The sequence below is a fragment of the Dipodomys merriami genome, unplaced genomic scaffold (assembly GCF_024711535.1).
Source record: "Dipodomys merriami isolate MVZ:Mamm:240054 unplaced genomic scaffold, mDipMer1.0.p SCAF_897, whole genome shotgun sequence".
In the NCBI taxonomy this organism is placed as follows: Eukaryota; Metazoa; Chordata; class Mammalia; order Rodentia; family Heteromyidae; genus Dipodomys; species Dipodomys merriami.
Genome location: NW_027206509.1, coordinates 325350 through 345045, shown reverse-complemented (window position 1 = coordinate 345045; position 19696 = coordinate 325350). Strand labels below are relative to the sequence as shown.

Sequence of the window (19696 nt, the reverse complement as noted above, 5' to 3'; positions counted from 1 at the left end):
CCTAAGAATTAAGGAGACATTAAACTCTTTCTTCCTTCTGCAGGTTGTGGACCGGTTTTCCTTCTGCTGCTGTCATCTTCTGTGGAAAGAAATGATCTAGAAGCCATTTTGCTTATTCTAGGCCCTTAGTTTAAGTCTGGGATTTATATTTAGACAAAAAGATATGTAGTGATAAAAAAGTGAATTAATATTTTTTCTATTCTATTTATTACTCAAATATATTTTCAAATTATACCAATAATTCTTTTTTTGTGTGTGAAAATACCGTACAGAGGGGTTACAATTACATGGGCAATGTAATGAGTATATTTCTTATCAAGCACGGTAGCCTCCTCCTTTAATTCCCCTTGCCATCCCTTCCCATCTCCCACTCACTGCCCCTCCCCCCAGCCAAAGTTGTAAAGTTCTCATTTCAACATAACTAATTCTACATCTCATTGTTGTAATGGATCCACCTGTATCCCTATTTAAATGATTTGGTTTTTTTCCCTTCCCTTCCTCAAATTATACCAACATCAAATAGAATGAAAGCAGGGGTTCAAACGTGAGGGAGGAACATACGAAACAACAAATAAATCATGTTATAAATATGGTAGAAACAATAGCAAGAAAGAAAAACCATTTGAACACTTATCTTGGGGTTCATTTCACCTAACATCAACTTATCTGAGCTTTTGTGCTTGTCTCAGAAATATACTAGTTATTGCAAATAAGGGAAACCATGGGATCTAGGTTTCTTTGGGCCTGGCTTATTTCACTTAATATAATTTTGTTCAAGTCGTTTCATTTCCTAACAAATGGGGCAATGCCTTTCTTTCTGAAGGAGGCATAGAATTCTATTGTGTATATATACCATATTTTCTTGACCATTCATCTACTGTGGGCATCTTGGTTGGTTCCATTTCTTAGCTATGGTAAATAATGTTGCAATAAACATAGTTGTGTTGGTAGTTTTAGTATGGTCTTGTTTGTGGTCATTTCGTTAAGTGACTAAAAGTGGGATTGCTGGGTCTTAGGGGAGCTCTATGTGGAGTCTTTTGAGGAACCTCCATACTACTTTGCAAGGTGGTTGAACAAGTTTACACTCCCACCAATAATGCAGTAAGGTTCCCTTCTGTCCACATCCCCTCCAGCATCTGTTGTTATTAGAGTTCTTGATTATAGCCATTCTATCTGGAGTGAGGTGGTATCTCAATGTTGTTTTGACTTGCATTTCTTTTATGGCTAGGGAGTTTGAGCATTTCTTCATGTGTCTACTGGCCATCCTTCTTTCCTCTTCAGAGAAGTTTCTCTTTAAGAACTACACTGTATTTTTTTAGAAAAGCTAACTCACAGCCCAACAAAATAAGCACCCAGAATTGAGTATTCATATGTGGGAGTTGAATCAAGTGCTGAAAGGCACATTATTGAGCACATGAAGGGTGGAGAAATACAGTTATAAAATCAAATTCATAATTAAAATGAATGAATATGTCATTTTAAAATGCATTTAATTATACATGCATTTAGTTTTATAACTAATCTTTACATGCCTCTTGCTTTTTGTACTTTTAGGTCATCTTTCAATCTCTTTTATGTAGGCAATGCATGGACCATGTCACTGGTACCTATCCCTCTTATGTTGCTGAGATTAATGGTATGAGTATTCATGCTTCACTTGTTTTTGAGATTGGTATGCATACATTTTTGGCGAGGATATGTTCACATTATGATGCCGTAGATCTCTGACTTCTAACAAATATTGATCATAGATGTGAGATAGCATATCAGGCAATTCAAAGTCTTTAATCTCATTTTCAAGAAATAAAGTATGTTTTCAAAAATTACATTCAAAATGACAAACAGCAAAATAACTCCTTACATTATCTGATTAGTGAAACTATATTTTCACACTTACTTACCCTATATTTTAACAGGAACAAACCTATTTTAATATTTATGTCAGTGATTAAACTCAAATTGTAGGCATGCAACAGTGCCTGACATCTGTAATCGTAGTTATTTGAATGCTGAGACCTGAGCATAGTGGTTCAAACCCAGCCTGAGCAGGAAAGTCTGTGAGTCTTTTGTCACCAAATCATCACAGAAAAAAACAAAAATGTCACTGTCGCTCAAGTGCCTTGAGCCAAAGCATCCTAGTTCAAGCCAAAGTTCAAGCCATAGGAATGTCAAAAAAGAGATTAAAATCAAATTGCCTTCAATCACTCATTTAGACAATCTGTAGTAGGGCAGGCTACTGGAGTTCACATCATTAACTGAAGAGATAGAATTTGAGATGATCACTGTTCAGCATCAGTCAGCAAGGAAATTAATAAGATCTGCACATCGAAAACCAGGCATGTTGGAATGCACTTTTGATCCCTCAAATTCGCCGACAGAGGTGAGGAATTTAGACTCTGTTTGGCCCTCAGCAAAACTGATAACCTATGAGCAAAGTAAATCAAAAAAGGAATGTTGTTTAGCAAACAAAATAAATTCATAGTCATGTGCTAAAGAAGGAAAGGAAAAAGAACGAAGAAAGAGAAAAGAAAGGAGGGAGGGAGGAAAATAAGAGGGAGGGAAAAAAGAAAGGGAGAAAGAGAGGTATAAATAAAAATCTCAGCATGTGTTAGATGTTAATAATGACACTAAATCTTTTTAGCTATTATGCCATCATTTATTTATTTGGCAGAAACATTTTGTGTGAAGCCTACATAAACCCCAAACTGGACTTAGACATCTAATAGCTATCTCATTTTTATGTTTCCTGTTTGCAACACTGCTATTTTATCCTATTGATTAGTGTGAATTCTATGACCAATATAAAATCACATTTGGAATAAAACAGTTACTAGGTGAGACCTTCCTGGATAAGGTTGTGTGGGGATCCTGGTGGGGCCCTGTCAGGTTCAAGCGAGAAGCTGGTACTTACAAAGGTTCTGTGGTGTAACTGGGCAGGGCTTTGAGGGGAGAGGTCAGTATGGGTAGGGCTATGAGACAGTAGGGAGGGGACCGGAAAGACTAGACTTGTTCGGGGTGGAGTTTCCAGGGGAACAGGGCATGGCTTTAGGAAGAAGGCCGACAGGTGGCCTGTTTTTCAGTATAAGAAGGCAGGGCAAAAGGGGAGCTTGTTATTTGCAGACAGGACTTTGAAATGGAAGAACAAGGCTACAGGGGAGGAGGATTTCTGGTGGAGCACTGAGAGCCTCCACGGGATAGGCAGGGTGGGGTTTCCCGTGGAGCAGGGAGGGGAATTGAGGGAAGAGGCTGAAAGAAGGCAGTGTTTCTGGTGGAGGAAGACAGGGCTATCAGTGAGAGGTTTTTGGGGGTGTGGCTTTGAGAGGGAAGGGCGGTGCTCCGAAGGAGTGGGCTAGTAAGGGGTAGGGTTTCTAGTAGAGCATGGTAGGACTTTGAGGCATGTGGTAAGGTGGAAGTGATGTTTCTATGGAGCAGGATGTGGTAGCAGTTGACAAGCCTTATTAGGAGGGCTTTGTGTAAACAGGGCGAGAATCCAATGGACTAGACTAGTGAGGATGAGGTTTTCAGTGAACCCAGCCACAACTTGCAGACAGGGAGTACAGTTGGGTGGGTATTTCAGTATTGCAAGGCAGTACCAAACCTACTGTGGCTGGGTTTCCAGTAGTGCAAGGCAACCTTAAAAGAAGGGACTAGGGAGGGACAGGGATTTCCAATTGAGCCTGACGAGGATTCCAGAGGGAAGCCAATTGGTACAGTGGTTTCAGGTGGAGCAATTTGGGTGTTGAGAGATCGGATAGAGTGGTGGGTGTTTTCTGATGGAGCAGGGCAGGGCTTGAAGCATTGGGGCAAGCTGGAGGTGGAGCTTTGGGAAGGAGTGGAAGGGTTTCAAGGATACAGGATAATTATAGGCAGGACATCTGATAGAGCAGAGTGTGGATCCGAGGGAGGAGCCCAGAAGGCAGGTTTATCTGGGGAGCAAGGCATAGAGGGAGTGGATGTGGGAGGTGGGGAGGCATGTGGTGGAGCAGTTTTCCAGGGAGGTGGTGAGCTGTGCGAGAAACTTCAGGTTTAGCAAGGCAGAGTTTCAAGAGCAGGTATAGGGAGATGGAACGTTTTTGGAGTAGCATGGTAGGCTTTGTGGGAGGAGGTAGGTTCATTATTGGGCTTTGAGAAGTAGGCTAGTAATAGAGGGGGTTTCTGATGAAACTGGGAGGAACTCCAGGGGGAAGCCTGGTTGGGGACAGGGTGTGAAAGGAAAAGAGGGTCTTGGAGGGACAATTATATGGGAGGGGCCAGACTGGGAGGGGCTAGGGTAGTTAGGGGGTTGTATCCAGTGGATAAGGGAGGGATTCTTGGTGAACTAAGGCAGTACATAAAGGGAGGAGATAGGGATGTGGACTGGTTTCTGGTAGTGCCGAACAGACTTCTAGGAAGGGGTGGAGTGGAAGAGGGATTTCCCTGTAGCAGAGCAGGACTTTCAGGAAGGGGTCAGGTTGCAGTCAGGGCTTTGAGAATTCATAGAAGGACTACCAGAGAGTAGGTTAGTTAATGGTGGGCTTTCTAAGGAAGAAGATGACTGGAAGGGCGTTTCCAGTGGATCAAGTCAAGTTTCCTGGGAGGGGAGGATAGGAAACTGGTAATGCATTGAAAGTGAAGAGAAGGGCTAGAAAAAAATAGTTAGTACTAATAAATGCAACATAAGACTACCATTTTCTGTCAGTGTAGAATTAAATTACTTTTATGTATGAGAGAGATACTGGATAAACTAACCAAGTAATTCCTTCCTAGTGAACTTTTTCTAATAAAACCACAGATCACATCAGGCTCAGGGGAACAAAGTAGATTAAGACATATGAAGCACTGGACTTGATTCCCCACCACCACCTTTGGAACACAAAAACTATAAACTGTCTCATTTAGTCATAATGGACACTCTATTGTCCTCAAATTATGAATTAATAGAATTTTTCCTCTGAATATTTTAGAAATACTAAAATCAATTAAATAGTAATGATTTAACTTTATGCTTCTATATTGAACCTAAACTAAAACTAAATACTTAGCAAAATATAAAATATACAGAATGTTCAATCTTCCAGCATTAATTTTAATCTAAAAGAATTTAAAACTAGAAAATTGTCATATGGTGAGATTGCAGTATGGTTTTCTTTTCAATCATCCAAATGGTGACTTGAGCAATTATCATTGGATGCACCAATACTTAAAACGTATCCAAGAATATAAAGCAGTACTATGCAGACCCTGAAGAAACTCAGAGGGCACCATAAAATGATTTTGGAATAAAATTAATGACTGCTTCCACTAGGAATTGATCTTCATGAGGCCCACAAATATTTTCCAGAAGAAAGGTCTATATTGAAAAATAATGTAAAGAAATCAGGCAAGCAGACCATGATGTAAACATTATCCAATGAACAACATCTACTGAGGCATGATTGAGACCCTTCATTTACCTAGGGTACAGTACTGAGTTATGTTCTTCCCTGAAGGCAAATAACAGGCAAAGCAGCGAAAATACAGTAATCATTATCAAGATATTAAATGTACAGAATGAACTCAATGAATGTATTGCTAGAAAGTAAAGATATATTTATGAAATAAAGACTAAATTTAATATTCCCAATATCTGGCCCTCTGCTCTGAGAGGGGTACAGGCCAAGTCACAAGGAGAATGGAGTGAAGTAAAATAGTATATATCAGTAGTTCCCAAATACAGTGATGAAAGCAACAGGGGAGAAAATCAACATGACCATCATAGGATTTACAACAATGAAAATCAAAGGAGAATTACAAAGGATGCCCTTGCATATTTGGCAGAACAGTGAACGCATATATGGTCAGAAATGTGTCTGGCAGTGACTTCTAAAACATGTGGAGTGATTACAGGAAACTACCTGGTACCCACATAGTGCCACAAGAAGAGATGAACTTATGAATTACAGGATATTGAATAATCATAAAGGTCTTGCTTCAGTAGTACAGAGATAAACTTTAATAAACTATTGTGAAAAAACTAACACATTATAAACCAAGACAAGGAAAATTATATGTATATATATATATGACTCTACTGTGTGAAACAATAGAATTCAAGAAATCAAATTAAGTAATGTACATACCAAGTAATAAAAGTAATGCAGAAGAATAGCATAATTAAGGTAATCTTTCAACAATACGTATTTTATTTGAAGAGTGCTGTTTATGAATAATTTGCTTTCTTTACAGATTTTGAATGAACAAAAACAACAGCATGAAACAAAACAAAACAAAAACACTTGATAATAAAGGTGGATGCCAGTATCCCATCAATATTCCTATATAAACAGGAGGCTAAGATTGAAAGATCAAGGTTCACAGCCTTTTGCAGTAGCAATCCATGAAACATTTATGTTCACTTGTGCAGACAAAGGCAGAGTGAAACCTTGGCTCAAGTAGTATAGCTTCAGTCATGAGTGAAAAAAACAAGCAAGAGTTTGAGGTTTGGAGTCTAATCTCATTACTACACACACACACACACACACACACACACACACACACACACACACACACAGATTTGAGGCTTGGAGTCTCTCTTTACTACAGAGAATAGAGGGAGGGGGAAGGAGAGAGAGAAGGAAAGGAAGAGGAAGAGGGAGAGAGAGGCAGAGGGAGAGAAAGGGAATATTAAGCTTATAAAGTGAATCTATTCTATAAAAATATCATTTTCAAAATAATACATCTGTAAGAATACATGTGAGGATTTCTACAGTTGAGTCATGAGACCTGGAAAGGGATAAGAGATCGAAAAGCCATCTCTAACAGCACTCAGAAGAATGAAAGCTATGCCCTGGAAGGGTCAAACAGTCAAGTGAAGACAGACACATAATTTTTTGCCTTAAATTTATTTAAGTTAGAGCTGTTAGGACACTAAAAGATTAAGGCCTTGGAGATAATATTGTTGTCTGTGTTACGGTTGATATGATTATTGCTCCCTTCTGCACCCTAACAGTAAGGGAGTTACATACACAGTGACAACTATGTATACAAACAATACCTCATGTTAATGACGAGATTATGCCATAGTTTGTGCACATACCTCTAACCACTGACCAAAACCCTGTAATAAAATGAATATAAAGCATATTAAGAAGGATTTTGGGATCCAGAACAATAAGCCTTCTGATCCCCAGGTGTCTTCTTTCCTATCCCTCTCTGTGATTTCTCAGTTCTTTGTCCAGGTATCCCATCATCTGTGCTGTTCTATTGTTGCAGTTAGTGACAGTACTGATATTCAGAACACCTCAAAACAAACTGTGGAAACACACTTTCCCAACTTTTCTTTTTCCAAAGAAGATCCTCAACAGTAATGATATGAACACCTCTAAACAAACTGTTGATACACTTTTTCCCAAAGAAGATACATAAAATTATATGAGCATCTGGAAAGACACCAAAGCAGTCATCCTGTGATACACTAGCAAGGAAGTACATTTCTGGAGTATTGTTACTTCTGCTAATATAAGAGATGGATAAGTGTCCCTTTTATACATTTGGTATGTGGTTTTGCATAAATTTTCACAAAAATATATACATTGTGAAATAATATGATTTATTTCATAGGTCACAAACTGACTGGAGTGAATGACCCTAAAGTCTTATCTCAGTTGCCTGAATCAGACTTAGATTAATCTGAATTGGTTAATTATTAATATTTCTCCATGAAACTCAACAACATAGAATGAAGTTTGAGGGTCGGGTCATCCCATACCTCTAAGGTTTATATGTGTATTAGAGTAATACACACCTACCCTGCTCACTGCTCACACTCATTGCACACAGAAGTGTTATAATTGTCTTCAGATCAGAAATATGCTAGAGCCTAAAGTAAAATGAGATGAGCTGTACATTCTCAACGCAAGAGGGAGGATCACCCCTGCAATTTTTCTCAGTGGAGAATACTTCCTATAACTTTTACTGACTTAGCTTCGACTCTGTACACTACCATTATTAGGGAGGGTCACACTGAATATGCAGCAACAATACTGCAGCAACCTTAGCTGCCTTTGAATTGTACCTCCAATGTTGAGACCAAGGTCAATCCTGCAATTTAATCACATATTTAATGACATCTGATCATTTCAAGCCCTGGTTTAAAATCCAGCTATCAATGCTCTTACCAGTGTGAAAGGTCTCACTCATTTAGGTTTTTTGTTTATCTTCTTGTATTTCAGATACTGATTAGATGTTGGTTTTTGAGATCGAGCTTTTAGTTTGCATTTGATTTTTTGGAGGTGTTAGTGATTCCAGGTGAACTGCATATATTGTAATGTAAATAATTTGATGTTTTGACATATAAATTTAATTTTGGCAATTGAGGAAGTGAATACACATCACTTACAAAAGTTTCTTTATATGTGTTATTATTGCTTTATTGTGAACTTCCTTAAAAGCAGTCATAGTAGCACATATCCTTAATCCCATCTCTTCTGTCACTGAGACAAGGCTTGAAACGTCTAGATCATTTGTCACTTCATAGTGAGAACCTTTCTACAAAGAAGGGGGAGAGAATAGCAAAAAGAGCAAATTAACCTACCATCAGTTTTGTTATATATTCCTTACACTTTGTCATTAAGACCACCATAATAGTACTTTTTATTATTCCTTACAATGCTCTTTCCCTGTTCTGAGCTATCCTTTATGGGTCTAAAAGAAATTAGAAATATACTTCAGGAAAGTATTAAGCATATAATATGCAATGTTTGCCTAAATTGTCTTGTTATTGGAAAGACACTTGTATTTTTTATTCTGGTAACAAAGATTATAAACTAAGTTACAATTGTATTCCAGATGGAACACAGACTAGAAACATGAAGGGCAGCACTAAAGAATGCTACTGGTACCACTAATATAGTAAATAAATTTAGGCAAACCTCCTTCAGAATAAAAGCCACAGGACAGCCCCAACATTACTTTCATTGTTTCATGTGAAGAATAGAACATTTTTTTTAGTAAAGACAAATTTTCACAGATATTACCATCAATTGGGTAAATATTTCTGAAGGCATTCAGAAAGGATGCTGTGACCATGGTGAGAGAAGCAGATTTATCTGGGACTTATTCAAAACACCATTCCAAGCACTGCACCTGCACTAGAGTATTTATAGTCCTCATGACAGTTCTGCAATTTAGGAAAGGAATTCAATATATCACTCAAAAAGACCTAGCCAACAAGGCCAAGCAAATTTCCCAAGTACCTAAGACTGACCATAATTCAAATCCAGTTTTCCACAAGGCATATCTGAGGCAATTTTTTAAATGTCACATTCATTACCTTTTAAGAACTATGGAGTAGATGAAGCCACATTATCTTCTTCATTATGGTTATAATGGCAACAAAATTGCTACAGAATATAAATATTTTTAAATGAAAAGGGTATGGGTAATGACTTTGTATCAAATGATCTTTGTATCAAATAAAGATCGGTTTAATTTCTAGAGATATAGCTGAATGAACATCATACAGCTTTCAATGTTTGTGGAAGTAATTGGTGTAATAGTTTAAGGAGTAACAAATCCATGTCAACGACACCTATGCTTATGAACACAGGCTTTTATCATTAAGTACCTTGAATGCACATGGAATAGTTTGTTAGTGATATATAATCCAAAAGGAATATTTTTTTGTGAATAGGTACTTTGTTGTACTAAAAAAATCTATTCACTGTTCTAAAACATGTATTAATTTAATGGATAGTATTGTTATTACTATAATGTATGTATAATATATGTAATGTTATTATAATATATAAATGATATATGTATAGTATAATTACTGATATTCTATTACTACTATAAATTATATATGTATAAAATTTGTTTTATTATTATACTGTGAAGGATACAAGGAATGACTTTATTTAAATAAACATATTTGTATGTTTTAGGTGCATAAGTTATTTTGCCAGTACTGAGGTTTGAACTATGGCCTGGTGTTTTCCTTGAACCATTTTGCTCAGTGCTAGCAGTTTAAAACTTGAACCCCAGGACAACTTCATACTTTTTTCTTGGCTAATTGTCTGTATGAGTCTCAGAGTTATTTTCTGTTTGGGCTAGCTTCAAACAGCTATCTTCAGATCTCTACCTACTAAGTAGCTGTGATTATCCGTGGCATGTTCTTAAGTCATTATTATTGAGTGTTCAATAATATTTTGATATTTCATTTCTAAACCAATTCAGAATAAACAACTACTTATTGGGTAAAATTTTATTTTGCAACAGAAACTGTAAGGACCCTTACTTTAAAATCAGTTTTCAAAGGTATTGCTAGTATAATTCTTTGTCTTACAAGCAGAAAAATTACATAAACATCCCTATCTTAACCGTCTCATTTTCAACAGTATACAAACTACAATATAAACATTCATCTTCCAGAAATCACACCTCTCTAATTACATATTCACCTTTGATTATTCTCCACATGATTATGAACATCCTCTAAGATAGGCTAAACTTATCCACTAGAGTCAGCCTACCACAGCAAACACATTGTAATACTTACTGAATAAATTTGCTTGTCCTCATCCTTATCAGATTTGCAGCTACTTCAGTAAAGAGTATTTTCTGCTGCTTTGCTTGTAGAAAACATCATCCTGTTCTATTTCCCAGCAAAGAAACTGTGGTTGGAAGGCTTGAGAACTGTTAGATTCAGAGGTTCTTTAGTTTTGAATTTTTCCTTTTCTTTCTTGGTAGGTAAGTTGGAATAAGAAAAAAAATTAAGCAGTGTAATTTAGTTTAAATGAAAAGACATTTATTTGAAAATGTATATGTCTGAGTCAAGCAGAAAAGTTCAGATAAGTTGATGTTAGGAAAATGAACCCTAAGATATGTATTCAAATGTTTTTTTTTCTTTCAGGTGATTGTTTCTAACACATTTATAAGATTATTTCTTTCTTGCTTTGTATGTCCCTCCCTCATGGTATAACCCCTGCTTTCACTGTATTTGAGGTTGGTATAATTTGTGGAGGGGAAGGGAAAAAACAAATCGTTTAAATAGGTATACAGGTGGATTCATTGCAACAATGAGATGTACAAGTAGTTATGTGGAAAAACGAACTTTACAACTTTGATGGGTGGGGAGACTAGGATTGGGGGAGGGGTGAGGGGAGGATGGGAAGGGATGGGAAAGGGAAACAAAGGAGGAGGCTACAATGCATGATTGGAAATGTACTTATTATCTTGACCATGTAATTGTAACACCCTCTGTAGAGTATTTTCACAATAAAAATGAAAAAGAAAGAAAAGAAAGAAAATACTACAAGTTATTGTTATTTAAATTAATTTTTAATTCAAATAGAATAGGGTTGGGTTTAGTGGTGCTTGACTTACTATTTAGAAGGCTGAAAGTTGAGGATCATAGTTTCAAGACAGACAAGCTAAAATGGACCATGGTACTCACAGAGAAGGTGAAATGGACTATGGTACCCTTACCTTCAACTAAGAACCAAAAAGCTAAAGGTGGATCTGTGGCTCAAATGGAAGAATGCCAACCTTGAGCAAAAAAGAAAAGCAAAAGGACCTGAAATTAAGTCCTAGCTCTAGCACATAGATAATATATATATATATATATATATACATATATATATATATATACGCACACTATATGTATATATATGTATGTCAATATGTAAATTATATATGTATATGTATGTATATATAATTATATAATAAATTATTTGCAAGTGTCAACTATATAAATCAAGCATTTAGTCTTGCTCTTAAAAACAGAATCATACACAATTATGAATCCCTGTGATTTATAGGAGCCAACATATATAGAAATGTAAATGACTAGATTAGGAAATTAATAGAATGATTTTTGTTATAGAATAGACTGTATGCACAAGATTAGGCAAATGATACTAAGTCTTATAGTACAAGAAATCGCATTTAGATATGGACTATGCCACTCAGTAAACAGGTTGATCAGGAAAATATGATAGCTATATGCATATAAATATGCATATGTGTGTATAAACATTCACAGTGGAATTTTATTTATCCATTATAAAGAATGATAATGCATCATTTGCAAAGAAAGGAAAGAAATTGGGGGAAATCATGTTAAGTGAAATATGGGAAGAAAGTCAAACCCAGGGAGATATGTTTTCTTTTATATAGGAAGGTAGACATGATCAGGATCAATACAATATGCACACTTTGGGGTGGAATCCAAGTATACACCTAGTTATGAACTGAAATATGGTTGGTTCAGAGAATTTAAATAATGTAATTCCTTAGACTAGCTAACTAACCTTCCAACAAAATAAACACCAGGAATCAAGTACTCAGAAGTAGGGCTGGGATCAAGGTAGGGAGAAATAGATATATGAAGCAATAAAGTGGGGATAAATGCAATGATCTAACTTAATGCATATCCCATAAAATGAAGAAATTGAGGAAAAGTTGGTAGTGAGAGCATTGGGGAAAATTATGAAAGAGGTGACATTGATCAAGATCCAGTGTACTCATGTACTCATGTATTGAATGTCAACTCCTATGTACATGTTGAAATCAAAATAAACTTTAAAAGCCCAATATTCGGTATGCTTATGGAAATATTACAGTGATGGTGGTTCTCTGAATAACTAACCAAGAACGAAGAGTTCAAGAAAGTAAGTAGCAGAAAGGAAATCATGTTCAGCTGGGGAAGAAGTTTAAGATGGGGCAGATTAATGAAAACAGGAAGGGATAGCAAATACAATCATAATATTAATGATACATATGTAAAAATGGAACCAGGTAACTTGGAGGATGGGTAGTGTTGGGAAAGATGGGGTAGATCAATGTAACACTAATCAAGATGCATTATACTAATAAACTCATTGAATTGAAACCTCTTTGCACAACAACTTTACGATAAATACAAATGAATGAAAACAAACACAAGAATTGAATTTGTATTCCATTTCTTATAGCACAAGTAATATATAGTAAGCTATAATTTGGACAAAATACAAAATTAATAAACTACATGACAAAATAGGAAACTGGAAATATGGGTAATATTGCCTTTGGAAATATACATGCCTTATACATTTCAAAAATATCAATATTGTGATTACTTCGATTTTCTTTTGAAAATAAAGTGATCTATAAACTTTGACACACGATTATCATAATGTTTAATGATACATAATTTAGCTAGATTTCCTAAGAAAACCATTTTTATTTATCTTATATTATAAAATATAAGGAACTGTTATGACACCACTATACTGTAACACAGATACTGAAGGTTCGCTCTTAAATCGCTCCACAGGAGACTGTTACATATAAGCTGCTACAAGTTGCAAAATCCCAAATATAAGTTAAATTACTTAGAAGGAAATGGTAGGAGGACAATTATTATCGTTCACAATCAATATCAGCCTTGGACATCCTGAAAGAGAGTAAGTCAGAGACAAATGTGTTTGTTTCACCAGGCCTCTACTTCCAAACTAGAAGTGTTGGAAAGACCCATCATGGCAACCTACTACTAAAAGCCAGACCACTAGATAGTCAGATCCTCTAAGACTCCTACATGGAAGACTATCTCTGACCCGCATGCTCTTCTTTTCACCAAAGAAACAGTGCATTTAGTAATTTATGTTTTTTGAATTTAGATAATGAATGAACATTTTTCATACAAATCAAGTTTGAAATACCTTTGATATATTTTCCCATGCTTAAAACTAGCAATACAATAAATAATAGTAGCCACAACTTGGAACTTTTATGCATCAATGGAAAAACAATCTTGAAAAAATGGATTCTGGGAAGAACCTATTAAATCCAGGGATGCATCTATTTTACACACAATTGTTCAAGTGGAAGGAAGGCCAACATAGTTTCATTAAAGTAAGAATTAGTCAAAGGTCTGCACATCCACACTTAAAAAATATTATATTTGTTTTAAACTTGCTGATTGTACTCTAGGTAGACTTTGTAGACTTGGTTATTGTTGACAGACAAAATCTACTTGAGTGAGACATAGGAACCTTAAGCAAGACTTCCTGATAAAGCACATGGTAAGTTAGAAGAGGAAACCAGAGTCAAAAAATGAAACTTACTTTTTGTTGGTCACAGCGCATGAACTCAGGGACTGAGTACTGTCCTTCAGCTCTTTGGTTCAAAGCTAGCCCTCTCCAACTTTGGTACAGAGTACCACTTCTGATTTTTTGTTGGGTAACTAGAGAGAAATCTCATAGACCTTCTTCTCAGGCTAGCTTAGAACCCCCATCCTCAGATCTCCGTCTCTTGCATATGTAGGATTGTAGTTATAAGCCATCAGTATCCACCACCCCCAAACGGAAACGTTTGAGATTCTAATAAGTTCAATTTTCAGTGAAAACCTCAAAAAGTATGGCAAGGAAAGACCTCCTAGAATTGTTCTTGCTACTAAAGAATTGAAGCTACAGAGTGAGCAACCAGGAAGTTGTCTGTTTGTATAGATGCAAGTCTAGAAGGGTGCCATTAATTTCAGTTATTTTTTTCAATATGATGATCTTCAGTACAAACCTGAACTTGTTGTCACAATGCATCTACCTCTTGGCATGAGCTGAGCCTGGACCTATTCTACCTCAAATGCAAGAGATGCAAAAGAATAGCTCACAGTTTTGGAATGAGTTTCATCAATGTACACCAAATATGCATATACTTCAGTCGAGTTGACCATGCAGATGAATCTGTTTTTCTAACCTTCTTCCATCTTCTATCATTCAACAGCTTTTGATGAATCTCATTTTGTACCTCTTTATTCAACTTCTCAAGATAATTTCTTATTAAGCTTCTAAAATTGTCTTTTCCCCCAATTGTTGCCTTCTTAACATTGCCTCAAATTATAAACTATATATGATTGTCCTGTATGTGTTCACTGATATATTTAAATTTTGGTCTACCATCCATATATTATAGGATATCTTTAACCTGCTATAACTGCTCTGAAAATCATTATGGAGGTTCCTCACCAAAGCAAAAACACAATGCCATAAAACCAAGTGAAATTAAAATTGTGTATATCCAAAAATATTTTTGAAATGAAATAGTAGAAGCATTCACTTCTCTTATATCCCAGTATATGTTTATAGCTATGAATATTACATTTTCTTTATTCCCTCTTTCTGGTACACCTAGGTGGACTGCAGAGATTGATTGTTATGAATGCTCCTGCCATGAACATGGATATTCATGTTGAATCATATTCCTTCAATATGTATCCAAGTTGTTGTAAAGGTCATTAAAATATGTGTCTTTTTTGGCATTGTGTAAACTTCCATTCTGAGCTGCTTATGGGTTGCACTAGTTTATAATGCCACACAACTGAATATTCCTGATTTATTTCAACCTCTCCAGCATTTGTTTTTATTTGTTTGAGTTGTGATAAGTATTCTGATGTGTAATATGGAATCTCAGTGACTTTTTGATACATATTTCCTTTGTGGATAAGAATTTCAAATATTTCATTTATTTATTAAACATTTATATTTGTAATACATTCCTAATCAGTGACTTTCTTTTTTTTTGTTATTTGATCAATTTTTAAGTTTTAGAATTTGTGATTTTTTTCCCATTCCAACTATTCACCTTAGTAAAAAAAAAATTATCACTACAGTGCACAATTTACTAAAATCAAGCGATTGTACATTTATAACACTGTTTTTGTTTTGTTTTTTTTTACAACCAGGCAATTATTTCAATAAAGACGCCCAACTTCTTTCACTAGAAAGATAGATTGAAAGGATAGTATCTCATATTAGCCCTAAGCTAATCTCAGAATTACCAGTCACAGGGAAGGCCCCAAGAGTTGGGCTAAGTAAAATGCACTTACACAGTAAAAACAGCATTTCAAGTGATCAAAGGGCTTCATAAATTTTTTAAAAGGCACCACCTTCAACAAGCAAATGGTGCAGTTCACAAGCAGACCATAGGAATCTGAACATCCAGAAGATCCAAGGATAAAAGTATACAGAAGGGGGGCTGAGAAGGTGGTTCAGTGGTAGAGCGCTTGCCTTGCATGCCTGAGGCCCTGGGTTCGATTCCTCAGCACCACATAAGAAAAAAGAAAAAAGCCGGAAGTGGCGCTGTGGCTCAAGTGGTACAGCGCTAGCCTTGAGCTGAAGAGCTGTGGGACAGTGCCCAGGCCCAGAGTTCAGGCCCCACAACCGGACCCAAAAAAAAATTTATAAAGAAAGACAACTTTAGAACGTTGACTCAGAATTGGGGGGGGGGGACAACCACTAGATACCAAAACTCAATGCTGAAGTGAAGAAGTGTTTTACCCCAAACCTCAGCTGTGTTTGATTCTCTCACATCACACAGACACACACACACACACAGACACACACACACACAGACACACACACACACACACACACACACACACACACACACACACACACACACACACACACCCCTCATGTACACAAAGAACCCTAGGGGCAGTTGTTTCTGGGACAGTGAAGCTTTTTTATTCTTCCTTTTAAATAATCAAATGTGATGTTGTGGTTGGCTTCACAGCCACCCCACACCTGAGCAGGAGGGAAAGGATTCCTGAGACTGCAGGATGGCCTTGTGTACCCCTGGCTTCCTGTGTAAGATTGTAGTTCGTGGACCCCTAGGCCAAGCTGAACAGCGGGTACAGTTTGGCTGGAGGATGGCACCCCAGAGCTCTGCATGCATGCATGAGAAACCCTGTGAGCATGTCTGGGATGGCCTTTCAGCAGTGTGGAGAAGTTGACACCTGTAGTTGGACATGGCAGCAGGCAGGAGAATAGCAGGAATCCTAAAGACAGGAGAGGCACAGGAGTGAATGCGCTTTTCCATGGAGAAACCTAGACTACACGAATGAAGTTCCCAGCCCACACAAGACGGCCACCGCTCAGGTCCCCAGATGCCCTATCTGGTCTTGTCCACAAAGCCTGGTCCTGATCTAGAGCTGGAACCTCCCCGGCTGTCCTGGGCTCAGTGCCGCAGGAGCAGTGAACTCCAGATGTGCTTCCTACGCCCAGTCATTGCAACTCAATGATTATAGTCACAATTCTTCTTTCCCTGGTATCCTAGTTTCTGCTACTCTGTTCTACTACCCATAATTCATAGTACCATGGCTCCAGCCACCTGATTCCCTGACACCCTTGACACTGATACTCCATTCCCTAAGTAAAAAAGTGCAGAGTGGGCACAGCCAGTCGACTTTGGTACTCCTGGCATCTTTCAGGCACATTGGGACCAATTATTCCTCAGGTATTTAACATGAGCTACTAACTGCAGGTGGAAAGGGAAAAAAGTTATACGGAGGTGACTAAAATGTAGAGTCATCAACATATCATCGGTTGCTAGGAAAAGAAGGCCTTAAGGTAAAAGTTAATGAGAAGAGAAAATTTTACAAAGAATATTGGGGATGATGAAATAGGTTTAGCTTAGTCTCATACTAGTGATCTGATTTATTTTATGACACAGATATGCAACTTTTGCATTTTAAAAATTGATGAAGATGCATATATGTGGTACTTATATTAATTTATGGAATAGTTGCATATAATTAATGCTATTCAATATTTTATGTTCTATGATAGTTAACTCATGAGTCTACCATTGTCAATATGAATTGAGCTATTAACAAATGGAATTTCACTGTCAAATACTACAAGGAGATTACTGGTGCTAGTACCGAAATGAAAGCTAGTAAAACTGAATAAAGCTACAAGTTTGAAAGGAGGGGGTAGTGTTAAAGACTTCTTCACCATGGAATCTGGGAAGACTAGAATGTGTTTTCTTGAAATACTTGTTTTTTTAACCTTGTTAGAAATCAGAACATTATTATTTATTCTTGCTTTTTGGGACCTTTTTAGTGAATGGTTTACAAAAAATTATCAACATGACTTTGAAAATTCACTGATGTGAATTATCAGATGAACATTATATGCAAAGCTTCCCTGAGATGCAGGCAAGCTGGATTCCTTTTCTATTAAATTAATGAAATGATCTTAGTTTTGAATGGATGGACAGTCCATGACATTTGTTCCCAAACAAGAAAAGATACAGGAGAAAATAAAAGAGAAAGGAGACCCAAGCCTCCTGAAATTAGCGGAAATATATAGAAATATAATTTAAAAAATCATGGTTCAAAGTAAACCATGGTTTTAAAGGTTGAAATAATATAGTTAATATATATTGCTGTAATAAAACATAATATTTCTATGTTCTGGTTCTGTTTATATCACTGAAGGAAAATATTAGAAAATAGAAAGTATATGTGGCACATGTTGCTTCCGGTCCCAAGAAGGGGAGTGGAACTTCTGAATGTGTGTCCTGGGAAGGTCCCCATCACCAGCCCACGAAGACCCATCAGAGGTCCGTGTGGTGACCTTGCAGGGGCTCCAGGGTACCACAAGGATACTGCATTGTATCTCTAAAGCCTTCACCTTTGTACTACACTGAGATTTAGGGAGTAAGAGGGTAATGGGGCTTAGAAAAAGAGTTGTGATATTCTAAGAGAATATCTAAAACACCAGTCCACAAATCCACATTTTCAGTAAGGTACCTTTCTACCTGAATATAGGGAAAATACAGTGAACCAAAGAAAGTGGGCCCTAGAACTAAGCAAATGTTACTAACCAGATATGACTGAGGCAAGCAAATTTAACCTAACACATAAATATGCAAAATCTGCACTGTTTATACGAATACACTTGGAAACAAAATGCAATAGAAGATAGATACCTTGTATTAATACTTACTCAGCTAGGCCACGGTGGCTCGTAACTACAGTCCTATATAGGAAAATTGAGCTTTTGTGAATAACAAGTATACAAAATTCCATTTCACAAATAACCAGGAAAAGATTAGCTGGACCGGCACTGGTGATACATACCTGTAATCCTACTTACTCAGGAGGCTGAGATCTGAGGATCGTGGTTCAAAGCCAGCCCAGGGAGGAACGTATGTTAGACTCATCTCCAAATTACCAGTAAAAATACCGGAAGTGGCACTGTGGCTCAAGTGGTAGAGCACTGGCCTTGACTTGAAGAGCTCAGGAACAGCGCCTAGGCCCAGAGGTCAAGCCCCATGACCAACAAAAAAAGCTAGGTTGGAAGCACGACTTAAGTGGTAGAGTGACAAGCAAGCAAGCTGAATCCTTGAGTTCAAACCCTGGTACAAGCTAACAAGGAAGGAAACATATTCCCAACATTTTCTTTTCATGAAGGGAAGGAATGAGGTGGTTGTTCCATCAATCTTATCTAGGGAAATAATCAGTGATCCTTCTGGCAATCCCCAAGATGACAGAACCGATATCTTCTCTTTTTAAGAGAAGTTCTCTCTCTCTCTCTCTCTCTCTCTCTCTCTCTCTCTCTCTCTCTCTCTCTCTCTCTCTCTCTCTCTCTCTCTCTCTCTCTCTCTCTCTCTCTGTGTGTGTGTGTGTGTGTGTGTGTCCATTGTGGGCTTGAATTCAGAGGCTGGGAGCTGACCCTGAGTATTTTTGCTCAAACTAGTGCTCTACCAATTTGAACCAAATTGCCACTTTCAGTTCTGGTGGTTACTTCAAGATAAGCATCTCATGGACTTTTCCTGCCTGGGCTTGTCTTTGAATATCAATCCTCAGATCTCAGCCTCCTGAGGAGCTAGGATTATAGGCCTGAGCAACCTGTGCCCAGCTAAGGGAAGTCCCTAACAGGATGATCATCTGAATGCCAATGAACGATTC

At 37.1% G+C, this 19696-nt stretch overlaps 1 protein-coding gene across 1 annotated transcript in view; it reads right to left on the bottom strand.

The window, feature by feature from the left end:
- Positions 1-8402: 8402 nt before the first annotated feature.
- Positions 8403-19696, bottom strand: part of LOC138820532 (intracellular hyaluronan-binding protein 4-like) — a 42191-nt gene continuing 30897 nt past the window's right edge. Inside the window, exons 4-5 of the mRNA XM_070012201.1 lie at positions 10517-10699; positions 8403-8505 (exon numbers count right to left, since the gene is read on the bottom strand). Of these exons, the coding sequence (XP_069868302.1) occupies positions 10663-10699 (37 nt within the window). The 3' untranslated portion in view covers positions 8403-8505; positions 10517-10662. The remainder of the gene's footprint in view (positions 8506-10516; positions 10700-19696) is intronic.